At 45.5% G+C, this 22,952-nt stretch overlaps 1 protein-coding gene across 1 annotated transcript in view; it reads right to left on the bottom strand.

Moving 5' to 3' along the window:
• The window catches only part of LOC142824857 (maestro heat-like repeat-containing protein family member 2B), a 35,171-nt gene extending 24,508 nt beyond the window's left edge, over positions 1-10,663 (bottom strand). The window contains exons 1-5 of the mRNA XM_089777770.1: positions 10,610-10,663; positions 9,794-9,938; positions 9,290-9,330; positions 8,824-8,965; positions 6,065-6,117 (exon numbers count right to left, since the gene is read on the bottom strand). Coding sequence (XP_089633896.1) covers positions 6,065-6,117; positions 8,824-8,965; positions 9,290-9,330; positions 9,794-9,938; positions 10,610-10,663 — 435 coding nt within the window. The remainder of the gene's footprint in view (positions 1-6,064; positions 6,118-8,823; positions 8,966-9,289; positions 9,331-9,793; positions 9,939-10,609) is intronic.
• Between the last annotated feature and the right edge of the window lie 12,289 nt (positions 10,664-22,952).

Genomic DNA, 22,952 nt, shown 5'->3' with positions numbered 1-22,952 from the left:
AGTTGAAATTTTAAAAATTCAGGTTTTTTCAGAGAGCTGTAGTTGTGAAGACTCTTTAAAATGTGAAGCAAGTGCAACTAAGAGACATGGTGATAGCTGCACGTATTTTCAGAAAATCATAAAAAATACCTCTGCTACACATGAATTGCCTTATTTGGGTCCATCATGAATTAAGTTGGATGCCCAATGATGATATTTAAATGACCTGTAAAGCCATCAAACCAGAAAGAAGGAACAGAGCCTGAGGGACTCTTGATCCCTACCAAGAGAAGCCAATCCCTCAGGGCCCAACAGAACTGACGAAACTGGGTTTCTGTGCCCAAAGTATCCAGTACAAGCCAATTCAGGAGCCAAGCTTGAGTAGCTCAGCAGAGCCCATACGTCGCAACATGAGGAAATTAAACCCAAGATGCTTGCCAGATCCCACTGCAGTATCCAAACTCCACTGAAGGGATAGCAGAGGACTGAGGTATTTGTGATGTTACTTGTTTGTGATGAAGGTGATTGGTCCTGCCTCAGCTTATTACTGGAAAGTTAGGAGAAAGCCACCCAAACAGCCGCTGCTGGCAGCCAAAGCCACCCAAACAGCCGCTGCTGGCAGCCACCACTGGCCACGCGGCTCGAGCCCCGGCCGTCCAAGCAGCTACCCCTGGCCACCTGGCCCCACCAACGGGGCCATGGTGGCCTGTCCACTCCAGCTGGAACTGGAGCAGCGAAAGCCTCACCATGCCCTGGCTCCAGCCGGAGCAAACAGGGGCAGGGCAGCCTGCTTGCCATCATGCAGCCCTGCTAAACTGCCTCTGTCACCACTCACCTTCCGATCCAGCAGGACAGTGAGAGGAGAGTGCTGTTGCGTGGCTCTGCAGGCGAGGTGTGTGGGCTTAAAATTTGTTGTGCGTGGCCATGCAGACACGCAGCTTGTAAGGCCTGTCCAGAAGGCCTTATATATTATCCATCCAGACATTTTGCAATGATTATGATGATCAGTGTGGCCAGCAGAGGCTTTACATGATACTCTTTGATGAACTGAAATGTAGAGATCAGCTCTAGAGGATCCTGGCAATTCTATGCACCCCGCTACCTCTGTCAGTTTCCAAAGTCATACCCTCAACTCCCATTGAAGTCAGCAGGAGATCCAAATTTTGAACAGCAGCCAGGTTATACTGGAAACCTCACAAGAGAGCCTTCATGGAGACATATATAGGTCCCTGCTGACCTACCGTCCATCCAGTTCCTTCATGCCAGCCTACTCTGACAGTGGGGAGGGGTGGGATTTGGAAAGGACATGACCACACATCTCGAGCAGCAGTTACAAAAAGGTAGGTAACTGGTTTGTTTCTTTTTCGAGGGCTTGCTCATGTCTATTCCGATAGATGACACCCAAGCAGTTCCCATGGAGGAGGGAGCCAGAATTAATTGAAACATCACATCACCCCTTACCTGTTGGGTGATGGTGTGGTGTGACATGACGGTGCAAATAGAGGAACACGTTGCTGCCCTGCAAATATCCTCAATGGGAATCTGTAGGAGGAACGCTGCCAAAGATGCCTGTGCTCTGGTGGAGTGAGCTGATGGCGCTGGAATTTTGGCAAAGTAATAACAGGAAATATCCACAATGAAATATACTGGGATGAGATGAGAAGTCCCTTCATTCCTTCAGCCATGACAATAAAGAGCTGTGGTGATTTACAAAATGGCTTTGTGCATTCAGCGTAGAAGGCTAGGGTAGGGTCTGTCTGACACATGGTTGGCATGATGTTTTGGGAAGAAAACCAAGAGGAAAATGTCCTGGTTTAGATGGAAGAGGGAGACAACCTTGGGTAGGAACACCAGATGCGGACAGAGCTGCACTTTGTCCTTACAAATGACAGTGTATGGAAACTCATAGGTAAAGGCCCGGAGCTCTGAGACCTAACTAGCCAAGGTTATAGCCACCACAAAGACCACCTTCCAAGAGAGGCAAGCTAGAGGGCAGATTGCTAGGAGCTCAGACAGCAGTCCCATAAGTCTAGAGAGGACCAGGTTAAGGTCCCACTGTGAAATGGGGATGTCTGACCTGGGGATACAGCCTCTCCAAACCCTTAAGGAAACATCCCAGCATAGCATTGCTGAACAGAGATCTTTCCCCAGCCCCAGGATGGAAGGCAAATAACCACTACGTGGACGTTAATGGATGACAGTGTCAGTCCCTGGCACTGGTTAAGGTATAAAAAGTAGTCAAGCACAAGGGAGATGGAGGTTTCTTGTAGGGGGATGTACTTTTCGAGGGACCAAACTGAAAATCACTTCCAGATTGTTAGGTATGTTGCCCAAGGGGAGGGTTGCCTCCTGCCCAACAGAACCTTTCTAATGGAGTCTGAGCACTGTAGCTCGAGCTGGTTTAACCATGGAGTTTCTGCACCATGAAATGGAGGTGCCCCGGGTGAGGGTGCTGTAACTGGTGATGGTCCTCGGTGATGAAATCAGGATATGGAGCAGAAGGATTATCGGTCTGTCTACAAATTGGTTCACCAGGCTGCTGAGCCTATGCTGCTGCAGCTACACTGCTGCTATGAGGATGAGTTCCGCCTTGTCCTGCCAGATCTTGAGGAGAACCTTGTGTACTAGAGGAAAGAGCAGAGACATGTACACCAGGTGACTGGACCACGATATCTTGATTGCATCTGCTACCGATCCACAACTGTGGGTCTGGAAGGAACAGAACTGGATGCACTTATTGTTGCTCCTTGTGGCAACCAGGCCCATTTAGGGATAACACCAACTTTGGAAGACAGAAAGGACAATATCTGTCCTGAGGAACCATTCACGGGTGTTGACTGAGCAGCTGAAATGGTCTTGTAGGTTTTTTTGCATCCCTGACGGTAAGTGGCGAACAGGTAGATGTGGTGATCTACACCGAAGTCCCACAGGTGAAGGGGTTCCAGGCATAGAAGAGAGAAGCAAGCACCGCCTTGTTGGTTTATGCAGGGCATCACTGTGGTGTTGTCTGTCAGTAATGAGACACACCTGCCCTGCAGTTGGGGAAGGAAGGCGAGGTGAACTGCCCTGAGCCCTCTGACACCAATGTGCAGCAGTAGTTCTGATTGTGACCACAGGCCCTTAGTTCTGAGCTGCCCAGGTATGTCCCCGCAGCCTGTATCCAATGCGTCCAGGACCAGAGAAAGAGAGTTGGGATTGGCAAAGGGCACTCCCTCACAGACCCCTGAGGTTGAAGCCACCAGTTGAGATATTCTAGATTAGAACTAAGGTGAGAAGGGTGACCAAATTATGCAACAAATCCTTGTTGGGCTTGTACACTAACCAGGCCTTTAAAAGGCAAAGCCACAGCGTGGCATGCTATAGGACAAATTTGCAGGCCTCCATGTGCCCAAGAAGCCTCATGTAGCTCCTTTCTGCAGTGGTGGTGAACCACTGGAGGCTGCCAATGAGGTCTATGATGGTGTGAAACTGGGATTTGGGCAGGAAGACTCTTGCCCACGTGGAGTCTAGAACTCTGTCTCTTGTGTCGGGAGGGACCAGTGTGGACTTAGGTACATTCAGAATGAGACCTAGGTCACTAGAAGTGGCTTACATCAACACCCCAGGATCGAGAGCCTGTTTCTAAACTTGGCCATTGATGAGTCGGTCACCCAAGTACGGGAAGATCTGTACCCAATTTTTGTTCAGGAAGGCTGCCACTGCACTCCTATGCACTTTGTGAATAGAGGTGGGGTCATGGAGAGACTGAATGGGAGCAGAATGAATTGGTAATGCAGGGCTGTTGAGTACAAATCTCAGGAATTTGCTGTGTGCGGAGATGATTGAAATATGGAAGTACGTATCCTTCAAATCGAGGGTGGCATTCCAGTCCCCCGGGTCTAGGTAGGGGATAATGGTGGCCAGAGAGGCCATATGAAACTTGAACCTTCTTATGAATGTGTTGATGTTTCGAAGGTCCAGAATGGACCTGAGCCCACTGTTGCCCTTGGGGATAAGGAAATATCAGGAGTAGAAACTCCTGTCCCTGAACTCCTGAGGAACCCCCTCTATCGCCGCCAGTGTAAGGAGCCATTGCACCTCCTCGACAAAGAGTTACTTGTTAAAGAGTCCCTGAAGAGGGATGTGACAGGTGGGTGGGAGGGTAGGCGGGTAACGAACTAGACAGAATATCCCACTTCTACTGTGCTCAGCATCCAGAAATCTGTGGTGATCTGATCCGGTGCCAGCTCCAGAACTGGAGGTAGAAGTGCAGACTCTATAAGCAGGAGTTTCAAGTGCCAGTCTCTTTCTTCCTTTGTTCTGGGCATAAAGCCTTTGCAAATGATGCACTTATTTAGCAGATGGCCTCCACCTAAGCACGTGAAGCAAGCAGCATGCAAGTCCTCTCTGGACCTAGTCTAGCCTCAGGAGTCACAGTTCTTAAATCCCTAGGGTTGCTACATGCCCCATGAATGGGGAGAATGGAAAACAAAAAGAGGAACCCCCCCCCCCCAAGGAAATTTACTATTGACTACTAAAAATGCTAATTATTACACTGAAATGACAATTAAGTCAGAACAACGTACAATAACTACAGCAAGAGATGCCTTGCAAAACATGAAATCAAATTCTCCAAAGACCATCACTGGCGGTAGGAAGGACCTGGACGGCTGATCAGCTCAGGAGGGATCAACATACATTGCTCACCCTGAAAGCGCCACTCCAGAAGTTTCCAAATCTGATCCAACAGTACTGCTAGTAAAAAAGCTACGTCTATATTGGCATGATTTTCCGGAAATGCTTTTAACAGAAAAGTTTTCAGTTAAAAGCATTTTCGGAAAAGAGCTTCTAGATTGGCACGGACGCTTTTCCGCAAAAGCACTTTTTGTGGAAAAGTGTCTGTGGCAAATCTAGACGTGCTTTTCCGCAAAAAAGCCCCAATCGCCATTTTCGCGATCGGGGCTTTTTTGCGGAAAACAAATCTCTGCTGTCTACACTGGCCCTTTTGAGCAAAAGGTTTTCGGAAAAAGACATTTGCCCGAACGGGAGCAGCACAGTATTTCGGCAAAAGACCTGACAATCTTACATGAGATCGTCAGTGCTTTTGCGGCAATTCAAGCGGCCAGTGTAGACAGCTGGCAAGTTTTTCCCCAAAAGCAGATGATTTTGCGGAAAAACCTGCCAGTCTAGACACAGCCCTAGTGATTGTGTGCATGGAACATGCACACACGTATTGGAATGGACAGGAGCAAGCACTTGAAGAAGAATGGAAAATTCTGGTGAGTAATCCAGAATTTCCCCAGACCTTCTCAGGCTTATCTGTCACTAAGTTCTTTCATTTCGTTTTCAGCACTTGCCACAAAAATGTTCCTTGTCTCGATTTACACGAGACTGTAAAGAGCTCTAACTAGAAAAAGATACATGAGAAAGTCACCAAACCTTGTCTTGTCTTTGCTACTTTTTAGGTTTTCACATCATAGATTTTCTTTTGAATGTAAAAAGTAAGAAAGACTCCTTTACGAGTACCCCAGTGATGCACTACCATCATTAGCATGCTGGTTTTCAGGTTAAGTTCTGTGTCATTCCCAGTGGTACTATGAAGCTATTTATAATTAGAGCAGTCTGAAAAATGGTAAGTCTGTTTCGCAAAACAGGTGGGATTTTTTGTTTGTTTGTTTTCTTGATTTTCAATGCCACAAACAAAAAGTGAAAAACTAAAACCATTTTTCAGTTCTTTGTTTTCTCCTTTTCTTACCCCTCATCACCATCCCTTTTTTCCCTCTTCCATTTTCTGATTGAAAAGAGGATAAAAAAAGAAATAAACAGGAAAACTACTGAAACCCCCTCCCCCCCATCCGTTTAAAAAAAACCTAAATATTTTCTGTTTGGGTTGGGGTTGTTTTGTTTTTGGTCGAAAGATAATACAAAATAAAAAGTTTCCATGAAAATGTTTTTGAAAAAACCCCCATATTTCATCAAACAAACATTGCAAATAAAATGATTTGTCCCACTCTGCTAATAATGAATAATTTATAATTAATTCTTTCCCAGCTGATACATTTGGGTGCGGGGATGTATGCTAATACATCTGAAAGTCATCCTGTACCTGAAGCAGCATGTGCTCCCACTGTTCGTGGTTCAGAGAATTCTCTGTGTTTCCTATAAAGCAGGAGGCAAAACAACAGTGTAATTTACAACAGCAAGAATAGCTGTCCCCAATATACCCTCTGCAGTCAATCTTCTTAAAACTACCTGAGCTTTCAATGATAAAAGGGACCGATGCCAATGTAACATACCTGGGATTTCAATGATAAAAAGGACCGATGCCAAAGTTCTCTACTGGGCTAAGAACAAGTATCATTTTTATTCAGAGTCAGTCAACCCACGAGGAGCGAGATGCTGGACACTCCATAGGATACTTTGGGGTTGCCACCCCAGCTCCTACTTTGGGAGAGCCCATGGTGGCCACCTCAGTTGTCCTATGGATGGGTCCAAGAGAGACCCAGCAGCCTGCTCTGCCCTGCCCCACCCTGCCACACTGCCCTCTCCCAGCCTGCTGTGTGCATTGTATCTGTGGCAGTAGGAAGCAAGGTGCCCCGGCTCCAAGGCAATGCGCTTCCCATGGCCACGGCGATGCTGGGAGAGGGCTGTGGGGCAAAGAAGCGGGCTGCCGAGCCATTGTCACTCCTGTTGCTTTGGTGATTTTGAAGGCAGGAGCCCATCCTACTGCCATCCTGCACCAGGACCCCCCAGTAATCCCTCAGCTCAGAAGAGGGGGCTTCAGCAGCAGGGCAGAGCAGGGGCAGGAAGGGATAGGGTAGGGCAAAACAGGGGCAGAGTTTGGAGAAAAGGTGAAGCAGAGGCAAGGTAGGGCCTGGGGCTGGTGGGCTGCCCTAAGCCTCGCCCCTGGGGAGTGCCCCAAGCCCTACAACCCCTGACAGCCCTGCTCCTAATTACTTTTGACTTCAATGGGAGCTGAGGGCACTGGACGTCTCATCAAACTATTTAGCACTAGGGACATTAAATATCGTTTAATCGACTAATTGACTAGTTGATGAATTTTCCATCGACTAGTTGATTAGTCAATAAGCGGGGGAGCCGCAGCAGGGTTAGCTCTCAGTCCCGGCAGCTAACCCTGCTGCGGCTCTACCTTTAAAGTGTATTAAGAGCTGACAGGCTCTTAATACATATAAAAGGCTGAAGCGCGAGCCGGGATATCTGACTGCTGGCTCACGCTAGCTCTCCCCTGCTGAGCTTCTGATTTTTTAATGTATTAAGAGATGGCAGGCTCTTAATACATTTAAAAAGCAGAGTCGCAGCATCTGGGATGGAGCACAAGTCAGGAATAAGCTGATTTCCGGCTCGCATCCAGTACCCGCTACTACCCTGTCTCCTGCGGAGATGGTGCTTGGGGGAAACCAGCTTTTAAGCCGGCTCTCCCCAGCACTGGCTCCTGCTCCCCCCACTTGCTGTCGCTGCTAGATGCAGCAAGAGGGGGGGAAGCAACTGGTCAAGGAACTAGTCATGTATCCGATAAGCTTTTGCTTATCAGATAGTCAACTAGTTACTTACATTCCTATTTAGAACATCAGAAAACTGGACTTAAATATGCATGCACATTTTTCCTGCATAATACAAGATTCTGACTTGATCCTAAACTTGTGTAGCTTTACTGAAGTCAGTGGAATTATACTGATTTACATCGACTAAGAATCTGGCCCTGTTTCTGAACAGCCGGCTCTAACTTACCCTTCTTTAATGTCTGCAGAACATAGTGCTGTGGACTCTGTACAGAAACAGCAGCCAGGGAAGATACAGCTCTTTTTTTTTTAATAGCAAGCCCACTTGAAAATTGTAGGGTCCAATATATATCGGAAACACATTGGGATTGTGCGTCACTTAGGGTATACCTACACTAACCACTCGATCAACAGGCAGCGATTGATCCAGAAAGGGTCAATTTATTGCCTCTAGTATATATGCGATATATTGACCACCAAGTACTCTCCTATCAACTCCAGAATTCCACCAGAATGAGGACAGTAGGTAGAGTTGACAGGAAAGCATCTGGTAAGTAGATCTAAGTGTATCGATTTCAGATACATTATTCACATAACTGAAGTTGTGCAACTTAGCTTGCTGGCTCACAGTTACATAGTACAGAGACTATATTGTCCTAGCTTTGTCACTATAACCATATTGACATAACCCCGTAGTATAGACCCAACCAACGCTAAATTTTTTCCCACTGATGTCAATAGTTTCATACGACTGTAAAATTGGTGAAAGACATCAGGCCTACAATACGTAGATTACACATTACATGTAGGGCACCCACTTGGTCAACGTAGCTTTGTTGTGACAGGCATGGATTCTATCGCTAATATATGGATTAAGTTTCCTAACAGAAAGAAAAACTGTGGATATTTAAATTGAACTAATCTTGACAAGAAACATAGGCTGAGTCTAGACTGGCAAGTTTTTCTGCAAAATCATCTGCTCTTGAGGAAAAACTTGCCAGCTGTCTACACTGGCCGCTTGAATTTCCGCAAGAACACTGATGATCTCATGTAAGATTATCACCTAGCTAAGATCAGGAAGATACTGCTGTAAAATGGTCATTCAACTGAAACCTTCCTGGCCTGATTCCATCCTAAGTGGTTGGCCCCCGGTTTGACACTGGAGTTAGCTCACTGGTTCACAATTGTAGAAAAATTTTGTGAGGTGTCTAGAACCCCAGTTTCAATTCCACACTATTCCCACGGACTGCAACATGCATGGCACCACACATGTCAATAGGAATCTGCATTTTCTGCTTTCTCTTCTAGCCTCCATGGACCACATCACTCCCAACTAGCACTTTACCTTCAAGGTGCTGCAGCAGAGCAGGAATCTTTACTCCCCACATCTCACCCACTGCTGCATGGATATTTTGGTGCAAGGCTTTTAGCAGCTGCAAGACAGAATATCCGTGTCCTTCTCTTTCATAAGGAGATGAGGCTACAACCTGTCAATGAGGGAGAAAGCACAGGCTAAGTTCTGCAGCAAGATACCAGCTTGTTCCTGAAGGAGGAAATATTTCAGATTCTCTCACTGTGGAGACTACACACTGTAGAGCTGCTGCTTCTACTGCAGTGACTTCCTAAAGAAGAAAGTATTCTAACTAGCATGAGGGTGTAGAACAGTGTGTCTCTGTCTGATCGGGGAGGGTGGAGAGAGACCCAATCATACACATTCTTCAGCCTAAAGCATTTAGCTGGAAAACTGATTTTTATACTTAACTGTTCCACTTCACATTTCTCAGAAAACCTGTCCTCCATGGTCTACTTACCAGGAGTCGTGCCAGCAATCCCTGAGGTGTAGGGAGTTTCCCTGGGAAAAGAAATAGAAGATCATTAATTATGCCAGACTTTGGAGAATCCCGCTGATGTTGTTCACCTAGCCATTTCCAATGTGCCCACCAGCGTTGCATGCAGCTGATAATATTTGCATTTCCATAGTGTTTTCAGGCAGAGCATCTCAAAAGTGTTTTACAAACATGAGTTAATTCCTCCTCATAGCACCTCTAAGAAACTGGCGTTAATTAGTCCTCAATTTCACAAGTGGGAAAGCTGAGAGAGAGCAAGTGATTTCCCCAATGTTAGATCAGAATTTTGGTGGTGATCTGGAACCAGAACCCCCAATTTCTAGCTCCCTCCCATTGCCATGTTTTAATCCCAAGACCATCCTGCATTCCTTTTAGTCTCTTGACTGAAGATGAGAGAATTGGAACAGGCTGAATCTGGTCATTTCATAGTGGCTGGTGAGAATAAATGAAAGAGTTTCTGTTATAAACCTTGTCCACTGTAGTCCAGGCAAGCAGCTTCTCCTCCTTCTTGCATCTTTTTCTCAGCCATTTCCTGGAGGCATCTGCAGAGAGGCTTCAAAGTGCCAGTGTACTGAGTTGGCACCACATATGTTAGAAGCCTTGGCCATAACACCTGCACAGAAGAGCAAGACAGTTCAACACTTGGCTATTTTCATTCCCCCACCTCCTACTGGCTGAATCCTTCTGTCATGCACCTTCTCCTTTTAGTCATCACTGACCCTTCCCTATCTCGTTACCTTATCTCGATCTCACTTTCTCCTCCCCTCCGCCATCATCTCACTCTACCTGTCCCAGTGATCCCTCTCTCTACATTTTAAGTACACACTGCCTTGTTTGGAGAGCATTAGCAATCTGGTTCTCATCCGGAGATGAATCATCTTTCCCTGTATTATAAAGCTACTTAGACAGCACCATAAATTCATCCTGCACTTTTCAGACATACAGAAGGCACAATCACGGCCCCAATAACTGTTTAAATACAGGATCACCAAGTCTACATTTCCAAGGGATTCATGGGGACTCTAAGGAGACGTTGCACTCAGGCAATCGTGGTAATTAAAAGAAGACCACTGTATTATGGTTCCTTCCAGTGAAGTTCCTTTTTATCTTGTCTGTACTGTGAATCGCTTCCTCCATGATACAGAGGTCCCATCATCTCTGACATGAACTTGACATGCTGTACCTCCATTATCCTGACTGGCAAGAAGCTTCCTTATGGAGAGGTACAGTAGATATACGGAAGAATGTCTTTATTTCACGAAGCAGTAGCAACATGTCACTTACTTGGGTCATTCCAGTGACTGATATGTCCAGGCCTTGCAGGATGTGAATGCACATAGTTTGGATAGTGCTTTCTTCCTGAACATCCTGGGAGGGAAGTTTTGTCCCCTGCTATGAGATAGATACATAGAATTTACTAGCTAGTGGGAAAACACTGGCTGTAGAAGCGGTGTCTATTTCTTACAAAGCCTTTCTGAATATTGACCTAGGAGAGCTTTTCCATTGCATTAGGAGTGCACAAATCATAAAATCATGGATTAAGGATGGAAGGGACCTCAGGAGGTCATATAGTCCAACCCCCTGCTCAAAGCAGGGCCAGCCCCAACTAAATTATTCCAGCCATGGCTTTGCCAAGCCTGGCATTAAAAACCTCGAATGATGGAGATTCTTAAGGGAAGAGAATAACAGAAACACCTAACTGGTGGGTCAGAACCCAGGCTTAGGAAAACCCCAGCACAAGGGGACACAAAGAAGATGGAGAGAGGCTGTTCTCAGTAGTGACAGATGACAGAACAAGAAGCAGTGGTCTCAAGTTGTGTGTGTGGGGGGGTGGATCTTAGGAAAAACGATTTCACGAGGAGGGTGGTGAAGCACCGGAATGGGTTACTGAGGGAGGTGGTGAGATCTCCATCCCTAGAGGTTTTTCAGTCCCAGCTTGACAAAGCCCTGGCTGAGATGATTTAGTTGGAATTGGTTCTGCTTTTAGCAGGGGGTTGGACTCGATGACTTCCTGAATTCTCTTCAAGCCCTATCGTTCTATGATTCTATAAAAGAGTTCCCTGAACAGTATTCATTTTTTGAAAAATTTTCAAAAAAGAACATTTCTTCTTTTTATCTCTGAGGAGAGCCACTCAGACTCTGCCCAGTGGAAATAAATATGCAGAACCTAGAGGGAGCCATTCTGTTTGTTCTGATGCCCCAAGCAGCTTGATCATTCTGTGCATAGTGAATGTGAGTCTATCTATAGGCTAAATTCTGTTCTTCCTTACACCAAACTAAATATTGATCAGCTCTACTGATTTCAGTTTAAATAAGAGCAAATGTGGCCTGATGAGAAAGAGTTGCCTCCTACTTTCTTTGAGATGGGTAGCATGAAAAAGAGGCAGTTGGTGAGTACTGCCATAAGCTCCCACTTCGTAGCTAAAGGGCCAGGCAGAGCTAAGATCCTCAACAACTTACTATAAAGTTAATGTATATCATGGATCCCATCATGGAACTCTGTGTCTGGAGTCCATGACTCTGCCCATAGCTGGAAATACCCATTGAAAAGATTTTGAACTAGTACACATAGAACAGAGTATGAAGTGTGCAGCAAACTTTTCCAGGTTCTAGACATCTTGATGTAGGCTGCATAACTTCAGTGTTTTGCTAATAGTTGATGTATGCTTCAGCAGCCACAGGATTGGGCACCAGTGTGTTCTTTGGAGAGTCTATTTATAAAAAAGATGTGCTTCCTTATACAAGAGCATTTCACTGAAAGATTGTGTTGTCAGAATTTTCACTGACTTGCCCAAGGTCTAAGGAATGTAGGTCGCACTGTCAGATGTAAATATCCAGAATCAGATTCTGGTCTCTGTTACACTTGTGTAAATCCAAAATAATGCCACTGAAGTCAGGGGCATTACCCTGGCTTTACACGAATATCACTGATCAGATTCTAGCTCTAATCCTTCAGTCCAGCTGCATCCTTGAGCATCCAAAGCTCCCACTGAAGTCAAGGGGAACAATCAGCATGCCAGAATGGCAGAACTGAGTCCTAAGTGTTAAGAACTCTCCTTACCAGATTTCTGGTGGACACATCGAACTCTCTGAAAACGTATGCAACCATATCCCCTGCTGCACAATTCTCCACACTTCCTGAACTGAGCAGCTTCAGGACAAAATGGAGAGCTGCCATCCTCACCTGCAAGGGTAGAGATTATGCACGAGTTATTATTATCCCTTCTGCATGCAATATGAGACAGGATATGAGAGTCCTTTTGCTTTTGCTTTTATCTCTTTGGAATGGTGGCTGAAGTACAAATGATTAACACATCCGTTATGTAAATTCCTTGCAACACTGGCTACAGAAGTACCATGCAAATGCCAGTTTTCACTTTCAGGTGACACTGTAATTAGGAAAAAGGCAGCATTTTCTCCTATAAATGTAAACAAACTTGTTTGTCTTAGTGTCTGGCTGAACAAGAAGTAGGTCTGAATGGACTTGTAGACTCTAAAGTTTTACATTGTTTTGTTACAGTTAACAAAAAATATCTACATTTGTAAGTTGCATTTTCACGCTAAAGAGATTGCTCTACATCACTTGTATGAGATGAATTGAAAAATAGTATTTCTTTTGTCATTTTTACAATGCAAATGTTTGTTATAAAAATAATATAAAGTGCATAGTACACACTTGTCATTGTGTTGTAATTGAAATCAATATATTTGAAAATGTAAAAAACCACAAAAATATTTCATAAATTTCAATTTTTAATCCCATTAATTTTTAGTTAACTGTGATTAATTGAAACCCTATTAATAATCTCAGCCTAAAAATGTGTCTCATTGCCAGACTCTCCACTGAGTGAAATACTTCCCAGATATTAACAGCAATACCACTATTCCACACACAATCTTACCTTAGCACTCTGATCACTGAGAGCAGATTGCACTGCCTTCACAATCAGAAACTTTCTAACTCTTGTCTCAGGCACTGAAAGATAAGGAGAAGTGTGCAATATAGTATATCTTTGTTCCAAACACTCATGCTCCACATTAGAATGTGTCCTGGGCCCTATTTAAGAGTACTACCAAGCTTCACTCATATACAGAATCAGCGGGGAAAATATAGGACCAGGCTCTGATCTCAGTTACACCAGTCTAAGTCTGAAGTATTTCCACTTCTGTAAATAGCACCATCATACTATCCTGATGGAAATATTGTAAGAGAGTTAGACAAATGGAGGTCAGTGAAGTTAGTCTGTGTTTACCACCAGTATAGCAGAATTCGGAATCTATTCTAGAGTGTCTAATACTTATTCAGTCAGGAGTACTATTTTGTTTTTATCTCATTATTATTAACATGCATCCGCCACAAGATTACATTTGTATTTGAACCTTGAAAATATCTTAGGCTACATTCAGCACTTAATTAACCCTGTTGATTTCTGTGTGACCACATGGGAGTAACTTAGAGCAGCACTGGGTCCCTTTAGTGAATTTCCAACCCTCTGGTGAGCATGCAGCTAAAAGGGTGTCGCAAGGAGAAGGGAGAAAAATTGTTCTCTTTGGCCTCTGATGATAGGACAAGAAACAATGGGCTTAAATTGCAGCAAGGGAGGTTTAGGTTGGACATTAGGAAAAACGTCCCAACTGTTAGTTTGGTTAAACACTGTGAAAAATTGCCAAGGGAAGTTGTGGAATCTCCACCACTGGAGTATTTAAGAGCAGATTGGATAGACACCTATCAGGGATGATCTAGACAGTGCTTGGTCCTGCCATGAGGGCAGGGGACTGGACTTGATGACCTCTCAAGGTCCCTTCCAGTTCTAATAATCTATGACTATATGACTCTATGTGTTGCAGCAGGGGCAGATGACCATTTTGCGGGGCTCCGGGCAGCATAATGCCGCGGGGCCCCCCCTTTGCCACGGCGCATGCACAGTGACGTCATGTGCATGCGCGGTGGCACCACGGCGCGTGCGCGGGGCTTTTTGAAGCGCGGGACCCGGGGCGGCCACCCCGCTCGCCCTGCCCTATATCCGCCCCTGTGTTACAGATCCTCTGTGCCCCATTTGCAGAGATCATGAGTATGTTATAGCCCTACCATGCCTGCAAAGCCTTGGTTCTTTAGAGCAACCTATAGCAGCTCATGCTTTTAGCTCTGGATGTCCCCAACTCAACCCCCAGCACGATGGCGATGATCGCAGCAGTCACAGTTTCTCCTGTGTTACTTACAGTCAGCACCAATAATAGCTGTGAGCAGATTCAGGGATGCCACACGAACAGTCTCATTCTTAATCTTCAGCTGCGAGTGCAGAAAAGCTATGAGGTCATCAGGAGAAGAACGGGCTGCAAAGGAAGAAATCACATCCTCACTAACAACTGAAAGCTCATTCTTACCACATCTACAAAAGAAGGAAGTTACAAGGAAACTACTGTGTAATTTGGAGTCTCTTCCCCTACCTAGCAGTAGGATACAATAGCACAGCTCCATTTGATTTTCCATGATGAGCTGCTGAGTTGGAGAACAGATCTGTGGGAAGAAGAGAAGTGATCAAAGGAAAACTAATCAGAACAAGCAACTGAAAAGAAGATGCTCAATTAATTTCTAAGCACTCACTTCCTACCTTTCCAAATAGGGCTCTGAACCCAAAATAAATGGTACTGACTGCACAACAAGAATCAGAAACAATGACCGATGCATTGGATAACAGAAGTTCCTGCTTTCAAAGTGTTTTTAGCAGCAGAGCTAATTGAATCAAGACTTGATCCTTGGTAACTGGTTCAAATGGTTAATTATTCCACCATAAAAATGTAGGCCTTATTTGCAGTCTGAATTTGTCCAGCTTCATTTTCTAGTTATTGGCTCACGTTATGCCTTTCTCTGCTAGATTATTACATATGTTTCCCCACATAGATATTATAGACTGCAATTAAGTCACCCTGTCACAGGCTAGGTCCTCCCCATTTGGATGGGATCAGTTTTTACTATATAACTCTAACTCCCTCTAATAACTGGCTTATGCTAAAATTGCTTTACAAACTGAGCTGGATTTTAGCTAATAAAATGAGACCACTATCTGCTTATTCTTAAGCCAGCAGAAACCAATAAGGCATAAGAAGGTCTCCGGGCTCTTCACTAGCATTCAAAAGATGTTTATTGTTAATATGCTTCAGATCTGCTGTGCTTAAGCTCAAGTGATACAAGAAGAAGTTCCCCTCACCCGGTTGTGCAGAGCACTGCAGATGGCTTGAAATTTCCTTTTAGGTAGAAGGATCTTATATTCACCAGAGACTTCCAAGAGCTGCCTCAGACTCTACAACAGAGGGTGAAAGTTAGAAGGTGGGCATACAAAGGAGCAATATTCAATGACTGAAGCAGGTTCATGGAATTCATAGATTCCAAGGCCAAAAGGGATGATTGTCATCAACTAGTCAGGCCTTCTGTATGACACAGGCCTTAGAAATTGCCAAAATAATTCCTAAAGCAGAACTTTCAGAAAAAAATCCAATCTTGATTTTAAAATGATCACCTTGACTCTTGGAAAATGGTTTGAATGGCTAATATCCCACCACTGAAAAGGTAGACCTTATTTCCCATCTGAATGTATCCTGTTTCAGTTTGTAGCCACTGGATCATGTCATGCCTTTCTCTGCTAGGTCATTACATAGATTTCCCCATGCAGATATTATAGACTGTAATTAAGTCACCTGTCACAGGGTAGGTCCACCCTGTTTGGATGGTATCAGGTTGTGGAGGACTTAAAGAACTAAGGCAGCCCAAGTGGCCTAGTCTCCCCAACCACCATAGCAGGCCTGGTTCTTAGAGCAGCATTGCCTAATAGTCAGGGTCAGTGCAGCAGCCCTTTGATGAGGCTCTTCAGCTCAACGACCCAAGCCCTTCTAGGTACGACCGTTCAACCTAGTGCTCAACTACTCTTTGGGGCAAACCAGTGTTGCCTAGTGGCCAGCCCTTCTCCACCAGGCTCTACCTACTCCACAGGGTCCCAGCCTAGGGCCTTGTCTTGCAGCTCAATGGGGTTTCTTCCAAAACATGCAGAGTCAAAGTCTAATACCTCAACTCAATAATGCTTAGTTCACATAGATTACTTCCAACCATTCTTCTGCAGCAGGTCATCTCAGTAACTCCGTGGTCTCTCCTCCATCTGTGGCATTGGATGGTTGTGGGGAGGGGAGGGGGGTCAACTGGAACCACAGGCTGGCTGGTTTCTGCATCCTAGGGCACTGTCAGTCCCTCCACAAAAGCCTGCAAAGCACCTCTGCTCCCTTCAGCTGTCAGCCTAGACAGAACTGAGCTGCTCCCTTTTATATCCTGGTTTCCTGGTTCCAGTTGGAGCATTCCCAGCAAGTATGAAGGGGCATAGCCCACAGATCATGATTAGCTCCCGCTGAACCATGCATGGTGGGTATCCTCTGTCACAAACACTCCCCCTTAAGAGGGTGTCCATTGGTGGACCTTCCTCTTCATCGTCTCCTTCCACTTGGGAGAAGTCTGTGTTTGCATAAGCCTTCCCTGGCCCAGTGTAACATACAGAAGTCATAGGGTTGGAGCGGGAAGTACTACCTCATGATTCAGGCACTGGTGTCCTTCATGTTATTAATCCATCTGAGGGGTGCGTGGTTGGTGACCAGTTGAAAGGGCTTCCCCAGTACATAATATCCCAGACTAAAAAACTAGTTCGAATTAGCGTTTTGCTAATTCGAACTAGCATGTCCACATTAAGTGGACCCTGAACGGGGGTTAAGGATGGCCGGAAGCAGTGCCGGCAGAGCATCAGATGAGGACTTAGAGCGTGGAGCTGCTGCCTCAGGCTAGCCGAGGGCTGTGCTTAAAGGGACCCGACCCTCACCCCGGACAGACAGTTCTCAGGGGTGCCCCTCTTGCAAAGCAGTCCTGACTTGGAGTGCTCTGAGTGCCCACACTGGGCACATCACAGCACTCGGCCATCAGACCGGCTGTACTTGCCGCAGGCTGCCATCTGGGGAGAGGGAGCAATTGGGGGGCTGCAGGAGAGCGTCCACCCCCAGAAGCCCGCAGAGCCAGCCCATCGGGAGCTCGTACCCCATTCCTCCCTCACCTCCTTCCACTTACCCTTCCCTAGCCCCCCTTCCTGATGTACTTGTGGTCAAAAATAGAATCTCTCTTTATTGAACAAAACTCGGGGAGACTGGGAAAAGGGGGTGGGAGAGGGGAAGAGAGAGGGTGGGAGAGGGGAGGGCAACTACAATGATCAGAGGTTTGGAACAAGTGATGGAGGGTGGGTCCATGGAGTGCTATTAGCCAGGGGGTAGGAGTGGTGTCCCTGCCCAAGGTTTGTGGAAGGCTGGAGAGGGATGGCACGAGACAAATGGCTTGGTCACTGTCTTCGGTCCATCCCCTCCAGGGTCCCTAGGGTTGGCTGCTGTTGGCAGACAGGCTACTGGGCTAGATGGACCTTTGGTATGACCCAGTATGGCCATTGTAAGCTCAGGGTCAGGGTCGGGGGTCTCAGTGGACCACCTTGATTTTCATGCACACCTGCTCCTGGGTGGCCAGGCTGGCAGCTCTCGTGCCCTAGACGGCCACTTTCCTGTGCCTAGTGCGGAGGTCGTGGACGAGGTCCACGATATCCGCACTAAACCAGGCGGGTGCCCGCCTCTTGCGGTCCTGGGCAGGCTCCCGAGAGCCGCCAGCCTGGGAAGAGGGAGAGGGCTGGGTGGCAGCGGGTGGCTGGCTCGAGCCGTGCCAGGTGCAGGGTCTGCTAGCTGGGTGCTGGCAGGCTTGCACCTGGCACAGGCACCGTAGCCAGCCCGTTCCCCTTTCAGGGGTCCGGGGCCGGGAGGGGGGCAGACGAGTTTCCCTGGTGTTGGCCAGAGTGGCCACCAGGGAAAGCTGGGGAGGGCTAGCCTCCCACTAGTTCGAATTAAGGGGCTACACACCCCTTAATTCGAACTAGTAAATTCGAACTAGGCTTAGTCCTCGTACAATGAGATTTACCTGGTTCGAACTAAGTGCGCCGCTAGTTCGAATTAAGTTCGAACTAGCGGAGCACTAGTGTAGCGCCTATCAAAGTTAATTCGAACTAACATCCGTTAGTTCGAATTAACTTTGTAGTGTAGACATACCCCCAGGGTGTAGATCACCCACTTGATGGCCAGGGCCTCCCTTGCTATAGTAGGGCAGCAGGTCTCTCAGGAGAACAGCTTGCAGCTGAGAGAAAGGATCTGGTGCTCCTTCCCACCTACTTCTTGAGATAGTACCACTCCTGGTCCTACCTCCGAGACCTCCATTTGAAGGATAGAAGGCTTTGTGAAGTTGGATGGGATAGGACCAGCTCTTGGTTCAGCTGCTTTCACAGGGCCTGGAAGGCTTCCTCACAGTCTTCTGATTACTGGACTTTCTGTGATTGGGTGTTCTTCATCAGGTCCAATAATAGGGTGCCCAGTGTGATGAAGTTGGGTACTAAGCAGCCACTGTGTCTGAAGTATTGTGGCACCTGTTTCTTTGTCATGGAGGTGGGGCAGTCACACAAGCCTTAGACCTTATTTATCAAGGAGCTATAGTTTTCCCCTTCCTACTGTGTTCACTAAGATGGCACTTGGCTGGATTCACAGTGAGTCCTGCATCTATTGGGGCTTACAATACCTTGCTAAGATGTCAGAGGTGTTCCCCCCAGCTGGTGCTGTGGATGACAATATTCTTAATGCACACGGCTGTATATTGCATATATGTTTGCAATATTTGGTTCATGAGCTGCTGAAAAGTGGCTGAGGCTCTGTGCAGCCCAAATGGCATCCTGCTGAATTGCTATAAGCCAGGCAGGGTGTGGAAGGCACTCTTCTCACAGGAAGCCGGTATCAGGGGTATCTACCAATATCTGTTGGTCAGTTCTAGTGTGGAAATGAACTTTGCATTTCCCACTGTATTCCTCCTTGAGATTTCCCCATGTATGCATCCCAGTATCACTTCAGCTTTTTTGGCCACAGCATCGCATTTGTAGGTCATGTTCAGCTGAGTATTCACCAAGTTTCCCAAAATATTTTTCAGAGTTACTGCTTCTCAGGAAGGTCACCATGTCTATAAAATCAAGACTTGTGTGTTTATCTATTATCTAACAAGTCACTATGTAGACCAGGAAACGCCACTGGTAGCAGCTAGTGCAGTTCACCTATGCGCACACATTGATAGTTATTTTAATAAGTATCTCACCTTGGTGGCATGAAAAACATTAACATCCTCTTTATATTGCTCAAGGAGCCATGGGATCTGTTCGAACACCTGATCTTGATACTCTTCTTTATGCAGGAGGAGGCTCATCATGGGACCAAGGGCTTTGATGATGGCCTGCTTGAGCTACAAAGAGACACAATTTCCCTTTTCCACTGTTGAAACAGCCCTATCTCAATATTTCCTGGTAAAGAATTAAGACTCATGGGCTACGTCTACACTGGCATGATTTTCTGAAAATGCTTTTAACGGAAAAGTTTTCTGTTAAAAGCATTTTCGGAAAAGCACGTCTAGATTGGCAGGATGCTTTTCCGCAAAAGCACTTTTTGCGGAAAAGCGTCCGTGGCCAATCTAGACACGCTTTTCCGCAAAAAAGCCCCAATCGCCATTTTCACGATCGGGGCTTTTTTTGGGGAAAACACTACTGTGCTGTCTACCCTGGCCCTTTTGCGCAAAAGTCTTTCGGAAAAGGACTTTTGCCTGAACGGGAGCAGCATAATCTTTCCGGAAAACCACTGACGATCTTACATGAGATCGTCAGTGCTTTTCCGGAAATTCAAGCAGCCAGTGTACACAGCTGGCAAGTTTTTCCAGTCTAGACACAGCTATGATGTTGGTTTCAGAATTATATTCTAGTGCACCTCACAACTTTCCCAAGTGGGATATTTCCCCAGATTAGTATGCACACTAAACCAACTCATTCCTGCTGTAACTCTACTGGAACTGAATAGACATCTGCCAGGAATGAATTTAGCCCATTCTCCTGTATTCATCTGCATGTCAGGTGACAAAACTGGAATCTATGTACACTATGTACAGACAGAATTTCCATGAGCTTGTGACATTATAATCTTTTTTAAATGTTTTACATCATACTCTGTTCTATCCCAAAGAACCTGCCATTGAACTCCATCATCACAAAGAATGCCATACACAGAGAATTTAACAATACAATTTCTCATAAAGGTTTAGAAAACCTACAATTCTCACCTCCAAATCTTTACATGTGGTCCATTTGCTTGTCACATGACGATAGAGGGGAAGAATTTGATCACAGAATTGAGATTTACCCATTCTGGGAAATGGGCACTTTTCCCAGTTACTAAAATATACATTTACTGCCCTTGACCATTTTTCCAGAACTGCATGGAAGGAAAAAAGACAGGCAATATGAAAAGGATGCAATAGTAATAAGGATACGTTGCTTCATCAGTGAAGACACCCAGGCTTGTAGTTTATTACAATTCCATGCCCAATTCAGGAACAGCTGATGAAATCCAATAACAGTTTTGAATTATTTCTCTTCCCTCCTTTCCATTTCTTGTTTCTCAAAAGGCTTTCTTCTCTTTTGCCTCTCTCCATCTCTTTTTAATTCCCATCATTTGAAAACATATTTTTTCTCCCTTGTTACCTCTTAATTAGAGCTGATTGAAAAGGTAGTTTAAATTAAATTAAAAGTGTTTACTCTTGTTTTTTTCAAAATTTCAAATTACAAAGATCATTCACATGTTTCAAAAATCAACAAATTTCAGCCACCTTTTTAGCTGCACAAAAACACTGAACACATCCTGATTAAAACTGTCATTGACATTTTTCAGTTTAATATTCCATCAAATTGGAAACAAATATGAAACATATAATAAAAAAACCAAAATATTTTGACCAGCTGTTTTCTGAATGATTCATGTCCTCTGCAGTTATTGCTTATTTAGCCCTAAAACTGTATGATTTCCTATTGGGTTACAGTTTGTCTGAAAGATGTTCAGTGCCCCTAACTCCTATTAGCTATACTGAGATTTGACAGCATTTTGCCCTAAAATTAGATGCACCCCCTGCCCTTGAAAGGAAAATTAAGGCTCAATCCCATGTTCTATGACGCTGATGGCAAAATTCCCATTTATCTCAAAGGTGCAGGATTAGGCCCTTAGGCCTGATCTACACTAAAGGGGAAAGTTGACTTAAGGTACGCAACTCCAGCTATGTTAATTATGTAGCTGGAGTTGATGTATCTTAAATAGTGTTTTCAGACTGTCCACACAGTGGAAGGTTGACAGGAGTGTTATTCCTCATGAGAAGCAGGCCTACCGGTGCCAACGGGAGCACCCACTCAGTTCGAATTAGTGGGTCTTCACTAGACCTGCTAATTTGGACCCTGGTGATCAACTGCAGCAGCATTGATCTTCTGCATAGTGTAGACGTGGCCTTACTTGAGCATCAACTAAAAAGCAAAGGAAGAGAGAAGTGGAGAAGACCAGAGGACAGAGAAAGAGGGTGAAAGGAGATGATAATTAAGAAAATAAAGAGGAGGAATGGGTGGAGGGGTGGAAAACGGGAAATTTTTAAATGTAATTCAATCTGTTGCCTGCACATTCTCCCCCAGGAGTTTCCTGGCACATGGGCAGCATCAGCTTTTGTTTATTTTTAAAATATCCACAAGTCATAAAGGGCCTGAACTTACAAATGCTCAGCACCTCCAGCAAAGTAAGGAGCACTCTCAACTCCACTGAGTGCCACAGGAGCATGAGGACTCAGCCCCTGGTACAATCCAGTTCAGAGCCTGTTTGTAAACGATCAGTCACTTAACTCTGTACCAAGGCCCCTAAATATCCATTTTGGACATCTACAATAAGTGCTGGCACTTACCACCACAAAATGCTTGCCTCAGCCTGCTCTCGTCGACTAACATCCGCATGGAGCTCATGCCGTACAGGGTCATTCCCACAAAAGGAATGCACTTGAGTGCTGAAAAGAAGGACCAGAAGAAAAGGAAGACAGACAATTGACTGTTATCTGCCTTCTTACTATCGCATTTAGAAACACCGCTGGGTCGGATGCTATGGGCTCCTAGGTCATTTTGTGCTGCGTACACAAATGATAAGCAGCAGTAAAAAATCAGTGGGGGATTTACCCTGAGGAGGAGCATTCTCCACCAATGTGCAGCTGTGCCGGATGCCCAATCCTCTCCCAGAGTAGGAGAGAGAGCACTGGGGAGGGATGAGAAATGGAATGGAGAAGAGCTCCACTAGACCTGATTTTCCTCAATCCTGTCCTTTAAGAACTTCAAATGGGGCATAAGAGCTTGCACCTTGGTGTGGATAGCTCATGGTCTAGCAACTAGAACCAGCCACAGCAGTTCATCTCATGCCCCCCAAATAGCACTTTGTGTAGCTGTACAGAGCGTGAACCTCTGTCCTTAAATGGAAGACAATAACTTTGAAACAAAAGATGGAAGTTGACATACGATAGGCTGATGATAGGTTGTCCAGTGTAATCAAAGTGAACTCGTCAGACAGCTCCAGTGGTTTCAGATGACATTGAAGCTCATACATCACCTCATTGAAATAGCAGCGTGCCAGAGCCACTAATGTGTTGCTCGCTGCCACTTTTAGTTCATTTGTTGCTTCCTTAAAAAAT

The sequence above is a fragment of the Pelodiscus sinensis genome, chromosome 1, assembly GCF_052426305.1.
Source record: "Pelodiscus sinensis isolate ZL-2025 chromosome 1, ASM5242630v1, whole genome shotgun sequence".
Classification (NCBI taxonomy): Eukaryota; Metazoa; Chordata; order Testudines; family Trionychidae; genus Pelodiscus; species Pelodiscus sinensis.
The sequence above is the reverse complement of the archived record's forward strand: the minus strand, read 5'-3'. Positions and strand labels throughout refer to the sequence as shown.